General features: G+C 39.6%; 1 protein-coding gene across 1 annotated transcript; it reads right to left on the bottom strand.

Moving 5' to 3' along the window:
- Positions 1–3,422: 3,422 nt before the first annotated feature.
- On the bottom strand, positions 3,423–6,973 carry hoxb1a (homeobox B1a). Its single transcript, XM_084924810.1, has 2 exons — positions 6,105–6,973; positions 3,423–4,889 (listed from the first exon to the last, which is right to left on the bottom strand). Exons 1-2 carry the CDS (start codon positions 6,931–6,933, stop codon positions 4,543–4,545), a joined length of 1,176 nt encoding a protein of 391 aa, XP_084780936.1. The 5' UTR covers positions 6,934–6,973; the 3' UTR covers positions 3,423–4,542.
- Positions 6,974–8,409: the final 1,436 nt, after the last annotated feature.

Genomic DNA, 8,409 nt, shown 5'->3' with positions numbered 1-8,409 from the left:
AAAACATCCAATCCAATTTCAATGGGAAAAAAATCATGCAGGATACCTATGCTCATATGGCCTTAGAAATTAAAGGGATCCCACATTGTTTGATGGAAATGAAACTTAGAAGTCACCCCAAAAAAATCAAAGTGAAAAAATGATGCCATTTTGCAACTCAAAATGGAATTCAGTTCAATTCAATTTATAATAACAATAATAATAACAATAAAGACCCTACAATAATACTCAATAATACTCAATAGTTCATATTGCCCCAACGTGCTTGCATGCCTGACAAGGTTGGGGCATCTTCCTAATGAGATGATGGATGATGGACCATTGAGCTCCTTGACAGTCTCAGGTGCAACCTGGTGGCATCGGATAGACTAAAACATAATGTCCCAAATGTCTTCAATTCAAGTTAGGTCAGGCAACCATGGGGACAAGTCCTGGGAAGGAGGAACCTAGGACCCACTGCACCAGTGTACGGTTAAACAATGGGTTGACAATGTGTGACGCCTCTTTCTCCCAGATGTTTTCAAGTTTTAGTCATTTTCAGCAATAGGTGCATCTGACCTTGTATTACTTTTTACTTGTAGCTGATAATGCACCCTGGATGCATGTATGGAGCACAGGCCATTTATTCTCTTGGCCTCTGCTTCTCTGGTATATCTCCTCAGCCTAGTGGCAAGGGCTGTGAGACTTTGTTTGGCAGTTTCTAGTACCTCAGTCATGGACATTTTACTTCTTATTCATCCATGGCCCTCTACAGCTCAGTTAGCTTACTAATATACAACCAAATTTCCCCCCCTCCCCTTTAAAGAATTATTCTTCTATTCTAATATCCTTCTGAGCTTCTCTGATTCTGGCTCCCAGCCTTGTTATCCATGCGGGCTTTCTCTACACGCATCCTTGGTTTTATACCAAGTTCTTCTTGGTTTGCTGTGGCAGAGTCATATCTGAGCTCAATGGTTTCAGTGAGACTGGTGGTGGGGATGGTGCATAAAGCAATTTTCACATCTGCAAGTATCTTGTCTGATGGGACTTTTTCAGCTGGGGAAGTTGAAGTGCTGTAAAAAGGATCTGTGAGTGGCTTCTGTCTAATCTTTATTTGTCATGAAGCGATGACTGAGTTTCACAGTTAGCCTCTATAGGAGAAGAATCTTTAGAACAGGAGTGATGAGAAGGTGATGAGAAGGAGTCTGTTTACATGTTTAGATATCCCAGAGGGTCACCTTTAGATAGAGATATCCACCCACAAAGGTCTGTAACATTCCTCATTGTACCCTGTGTGGAGGAGGGTGGATTCAACCACTGGCAATGCGGCCCTGTGAATTGAGAGGAAAGCCTGCGACTGAAATGCATGAAGCTCTCTCCATGATGTTTTGTGCAAAGCATTTTTAATAGACATATACATTTATGTTATTTATATCATTCTACTCTTTATGTTATGGTCTGCAATAAATCTTTCAAGCCAAAAGAAAAAACTGACTTTCAGTTATTTTTTTAAAGACAGAAGACTTTCAATTTCAAACTAAAAACATTATAATGATGACTGTTCTATGGTTTAAATCACATCTTTCTTTTTGCACCCTTAGGTTCTCAATTTTAACTCTAATCTTTCATTAAATGTAACCACTTTAAACTAAATTATACAGAAGTGATGTATTTCTTCTTCTGTATGGAGGACCAGAAGAGTCATGCTCATTGAAAAAAAGAAGCCTAAATATTGAATTGTACGATAAAATATGTATTTGTTCATTCATTTACAAATTCATTTTTATTCATTTTATTTACTTAAATAATTTAATTTAAAATAAAAACACTATTTATAATTCAAATTTTTCAAAATGAATTATTAATCCATTAATAAATACTTTAAATCCAAAATGAATTTCATTTTAAAAAAAATTAATTCTCAGTGAAAACAGATTTTCAAAAGGCAATTTTGAGTTCTAAATAAAAAAAACCTGATTTTTAAATATATGAAAAAATAAATAAATAAATGGATAAAAGAATCAAAGACTTATTTCTGACATTTAAAATGGTGATTCCACTCCTCATCTGAAAATCCATTTCCGCACTGCATTTCCCGTTCCTCTTGGCTCATGAATTAGCTATTATGGAAACAGATTCGCTTTGGGATTAACTACTGGATTAGCGCAGTCATTTGGGTTCTAGGGGCTGTCCTACGCTTTTGGTACAGTAAATTGTTATTAATTAATTTATGAATGTAACACACATGATTAGCATTCTGAAATAATAAGAACACTGGTGGGATTGTTTCCTCAAATCAAAAACAACAATATTAAACATAAATGTGGACCTCTGGCATCTCCTGAGTTTAGACAGATGGAAATCCAGTTTCATACCTTTAAGTGGTTTTCCTGAGACTTTTCTGATGTATTTAGCACTCTGACACAGTCTTAAAATTGAAAAAAAAAAAACCAAACAAACAAAGAAAGAAAGAAAAACAAAACAGTATTATCTATGAGTGAAGAACCAATCAATTCATATCATACACATACTGGTGTCAAATGTTTGGCCAATGTGTCCAAATAACAGCCAAAGAGTATAAGCATACCTTGAAGATGACTTTGCAATGTGTGAAAATAGAGGAATTTTGGGATGTTTTACTGTATTTTCAAAAGAGAGCAGTGTGTTTCAAGTCATTAAGTCATCAGAGTGCTTATTTAAATTGTTCCAAGCCACAGAGCTGAATTATCTTCAGTTTTATAGCCTTCTCATGGCCTCTTGGGCTTCATTTTTTCCATGTGTGCGAGTAGACTGACTAGATGTGGAAAAACTTAGATATATGGAATTTAGGACATATTTTTCTTACAACAAGCTGTATATCATCTGTTTTGTAAATCCACCGTTCATTCAGTGTGAAAGCAGAATGAAATCCAGCCTTTTGGAGGTTTTTTTGCAGATTTTTATGCAACAGCTTCACTTTTTTGGTCCACTTGAGGTCAAATTGGGCTGTGTGCAGTCCATTAATTAAAAGGAATTTGACATGCATGCATTAGACACTTCACGGTCAGTTTAAAAACAAAGAATCAACTCTTAATCAACAAAATAATTTTATGAGGTAGCTCAAAGTAGAAAAGGAGGCAGAAATATCACTGAGAGTCTCTTCAAGGCAGCAGAACTAAAACGAACCCTGTTCTCATTTAAAAACAATATAAGAAAAAATCAGTCACATCATTGTCAGTTCAGGGTACAGGCTGACATCAAACCCAGCCATTGTTCAGGAAAACAGACTCCTGAACAATGTAAACATGATCTGCTTAGATAAAATTATCTGGTACTGGAATGGGTACAGGCGAAGGGAGATTCCAAACACAATTTTATTTTTCTAAAGTCATATTTAGGAGTGAATCACTTTATGTGAAATCAGTTTGTCTGGAAAAGGAACATTACCCCCCTACTACACACACACACACGCACACACACACACACACACACACACACACACACACACACACACACACACACACACACACACACACACACACACATATTATCTAGAATCAAAAATATAAACAACACATCCAATAAGTTATTCTCAATGGCAAGGACCCAGTCAGTAAAAATTAAACACTTCCACTCTTCATCTTAAGTTCAGTAGTTTCCCTAAACCCTGTCCTTTTAAGTGCACACAAACAAACACTCTACATTAACCTGAATCTAACTAACATGTTCATATTCTAAATCAGACTGCAGAAGAATCACAGCTTTTGTAAATGCTCATAAAACCTGAAGAAAACATAACATTCCAGCTTCATCTATCTTCTGTCTGAAAGTGTCACCCTGTAGTCACATAGTGCAAAGACCAGAGCTGCATAGGAAGACACATATAGGCCAACACTAGAAACAGTAAGAAACAGGGAAAAAAGTATGTTCAAAGTGTACCAGATAGCACTATATTCTCATCATTAGGCTTCCTGTGTTACCAACATAGCTCAGAACCCACATCATCATTCACAGTTTTGTATATGTCTCCTCGAGATCATTTACATTTGCAGCATTCATGAAGGCTTTTAGGTGAGTTTTAGTGACATAGTAAAAGCAAATTTTATGGGATTGACTTTTTTAAATATAGAAAGTTAAATGCTATAACAGAATGACTAAAATAGATTTTTTCAGCCGAATCAGGCTGAAAGATTGATCATATAAAGATGCCATCGTCATCATCATCTACATGAATGATTTTCACTAAAAGACCCAACATTCACTGCTCCTCTCATCCAGTTTGTATCAAAATCTATAATCAGACATTTTTTATCATTTTCTGTTATCTCCATGGCATAAGTGCCATTAGTTTGTCAAATCAGTGCACTTACTGTATGTAACTGTCAATTATGTCACTAATATAATTTTTTTCTTCCCCTAAAATGCACTCAGAACTTATTTTCTCCATGTTCATGTACATGAGGCATAAAAGTCCATCCGAATGGGTGGTCGGCCATTATAGAATTCTGGGACTTAGAAAATCTGTTCAACAGGCAGTCTTTTAAGAATGGGTTGAAGAGTGTATCACAGTGGTACAAAGCCAGATTACGTCTCCGAGCTCGGGGACGCGCCTGGAGACGTAGACGCGGAAGACCGGTCAGTGTCTTCCAGCTCCTTGTTCAAGCTGCTGCCGGTACCGGAAGAGGAGGAGAATGGCCGCGCAGACGCGGTGGCGCCTTCCCGCTCGCGCTTCTTCTGCTTCATGCGTCTGTTCTGGAACCAAATCTTCACCTGCGTCTCGTTGAGCTCGAGCGTGGCGGCGATCTCCACGCGCCGCGCTCGCGTCAGGTACTTGCTAAAGTGGAACTCCTTCTCCAGCTCCGTCAGCTGCCTCGTGCTGAAGTTGGTGCGCATGGCGTTGTTGTGGGCAAGACCGTAGTCGGCCACTTTGACTGCGAGAGAGATGGACAAGCTGTTAGACGAATGTTTTATGTTTTACTTGTACGTGTAATAAGAAAAACGCTCGTTGTTACTGGAACTAGATGTGTTTGTTATTAATTAGAAAATAGAGATATGTTTAGCTTTAGTCAGAGTTTGGTTTGTGGTTTGATATCCATAATTTATTAAATTACATCAAAATAAATACAAAGTGCATCACAAAGATTAGGTTTAAAAAACACGAGCAGTGAAGGACATCAGTGGGCCTAAGGAGGGATGGAGAAGCAGCACGGGGTGTCGGTGTTGGTGGTGGAGCTGGTTAATGGAGGGGCTGCTTTTAAAGATAACAAAGCAGGAAAGACTTCCAACGGAGAAATAACCTGTCTGCTGTAATCATTAAGACACACACACACAGAGAGAGAGAGAGAGAGAGAGAGCTCACACTCCCGGGGCTCAGCTGACCCAGACCAAAGTATCTACAGATACGACTGCATAGTGAAGTCCGAAAACGACTCTGATTTGTACTTTTAGTGCCATTCAATTAACTGTGTCACAGTAATAAAGTCCAAAGCGTTCCTAAATGCAACAAAGCATTCTGTTAATAAAAATACAGTGTATTCATGTATCAGTTTTCAACATCTGTTCTACCAGTTATTTAAAATGAAATTATTTAAAGGCCTTATTTATCTGTGACCATTAGTCGTGCTGGATGGTATTAACGAACATTTTTTTTTTTATATGGGAACTTCTGTCTTCTTTTTTTTCATTATGGGCCTTATTTATGTTGGAAAACCACAACTGTTATTCTTTCTTTCTCTCTTTCCTCTTCTTTGACGATTTGAGTAATTAAGATAAGTAAAAAAAAATAATAATAAAAAAAATAAAAGCCTGCCATCCGCACAAAGAAAGTAGTAGTAAAAATATGATGTATTTTCTCTGAAAGGATAAAATAATGTTGTAAAAATCATTTTGATCAAACAATGTTGTTCTCTGTACCATAAAGTTCTGATCTACAAATTATGCTCCTGACTGCAAGTTATATTCAGTCCTCATTGACCGTCTTAAAACGAATTCCCCCGCTCTGTTTGTTTATTCATGCATTTATTTTTGACTGCATTTCATATGAAAAACATGCCATAATATTATACGAAACTTTTGACGGACTGCAGACTTAATCTCACGATAAGGTTTTATTAAGACGTTAAACGGATAAGTGAACCCTCTCTCACCTGTCTTCGGTGGATTTCTCTTCACCTTCATCCAGTCGAAGGTCTGCCCCTGCCCGGCCTGCTGGACCTCATCGTCCCCTCTTTCGCGATCCTGAGATACCGGCAGCTCCCCGTAGCCTCCCCCAGGCGAAAGCTCCAGGTAGCCTCCTGCGTCAAGAACCCCCCCACCGATCTGCTGCGGGTACTGTGACCCAGCAAGGGTGCGCTGAGGCCCGCAGTAGACCCCGGTAAGAGAGCTGTAACTGGGACCGACGGTTGAGGCCGAGTTGGGGAAGCTTGATTGATGACAGTAGGTGGAGGCCAAAGAATCCTCCATGAAATACTGCGGATGGACGGAGTTTGGTGCGCCTGTGGCAGCAACATACTCCGAGTTTGTGGTGCATGCCTGGCCCACATAGGCCCCCGTGTTGCAGCCGTTACTATAAGGAGAAGGTATTACACTCTGCAGGCTTTGGCTCTGGTGAAGCTGAGGGTGATTGTGATGTGTTGGATGTTGGTAGCCGCTGTGCGTATGCTGTTCGTGATGTTGAGGAGGATGTTGCTGATGATGCTGACTTGCTCCTCCGCTGGCGGTGTCCGCCCCAACGCCCACGTACATCCCTCCATCCGCGGTATAACTCGCTCCTACGTCTCTGTTGTCATTTCTGGACCCGGGGACAGGAGAACCGCTGAGGCCTGTTTGGATGCTCACGGGGAATCCCTGACGCTGATCCAGGGGAAGGTGATGGTGCAGGTGATGATGGTGGTATCCAGATTTAGGCGCAGAATAAATGCCAGTTGGTTGTCGGTTACAAATAGAGTATTCCACAAAGGAGTTCATGTTGTCCATGCAGACTCGAAGCACCAGGGAATTGGTAAAATGTCTCGACTTGTTATCAGCAAGAAACACGACCGAGGTTAATAGAAATTCGTTGAAAAGCAAAAATCAAATAACTAAAAAATCCATTTGAAAGTTGTTCCTATAGTCGGCAGTATGATATGGAATCTCCCTGTTGTGTGCAAAAAGCAGTACAAAAATCGTGTTGGTTTTTTAATTGAAAAACCCTTAAAGTAATAAAAAAAAGGTCGCGACAAAATTACATTACAAGTAAAAAACTGTAGACATTTCCAATGTGAATGAAAAAATGCGAAGGCTTTACGTCTCCAAACCAGAAACACATGTGGTCTGCTGCAGTTTGTGTGTGTTTTAAAGGCCCTACTCTATCAGTAACTCAACCTGTGTTTCAAAGGCTCGTCAGTGACAGTGGAAAACAACGGGAGAGGACTGAAAAGAATACAGTCACATTTTCAGCTTCACACAGATTACACCCAGTCTTCCTAAAGTCTGTCTTTTTTCTTCAAATTCTTCAATTTTCTCTGGCTCTTGCTCTTCAATTGTCTCCCTCTCTCCGTTTTACCGTGTCACTCCTTTTCTTACCTCCATGGCAGGTCACGTGGCTCGTCGCCTATGGTGACCGGAGGCCAGAAGTTTGTTAGCTGGTCACGGGAGCGAGGGAAGTCGTGTGTGTGTGTGTGTGTGTGTGTGTGTGTGTGTGTATACGGGAGGAGGGGAGAGGCTCTTTCTTTCGGTTCTGGAGTCGAGTTTGCACGCACGCGCGTTGAGTTGGCCCATTTGCCTCATCCATCACTCGCGGTGACATTAGCACGACAAAGAGACTTCAATCAAACCGGCCCATCAATCTGATATCAGCACGGATCTGTCAGAGCAAAGAGAGAGGCAGAGAATAAAAGAGGACCTGTGAGCCGGCCTGCAGCTTCCAGACCTCCTTCCTGCAAAAAGCTCAAAGAAAGAAGACTGAAACTAAATAAACTAAATACAGTACACTGGTACCATGCTACTATCCCTTTATTAAATATTAATACAAGTAATACTGGTTCTACATCTACTACACAATAAAAAAAATCAAATTTATTATAGTTTTGTCCATGCTCAGCTAGTATAACATTGCACTCCAGTATAAATTGTAATTCAGAAACACAGAACAACACCACATCAAAGTCAGTGATAATTCACAGTCCACTGTTGAGCCTTTGGGTATATCCAAACCTACTGTATATGTGGACGGAAAAAAGACAGTGATATAGCTCCCTTTTTTGGAAGCAGGCATTACAATAACACTGAGCACGTAACAATAAAACCAATAGACAAAGAGAGTGCTAAAACAGGAAATGTGTTTAGTTTGGTAAGTGATGTAACTGTTTGTTCTCATTTAAATTTCTTCAAAATAAACCTTGTTCATGTTATTGTGCTTATTTGTAGCAAGTAATATAGGGTCCATATTGAAAGAACTTAGAATTATCTTTT

This window comes from Perissodus microlepis, chromosome 4 (genome assembly GCF_051167445.1).
Source record: "Perissodus microlepis isolate ML-2025 ecotype Zambia chromosome 4, ASM5116744v1, whole genome shotgun sequence".
NCBI lineage: Eukaryota > Metazoa > Chordata > Actinopteri > Cichliformes > Cichlidae > Perissodus > Perissodus microlepis.
Note: the sequence above shows the minus strand (reverse complement) of the source record. Positions and strands in the feature narration are given on the sequence as shown.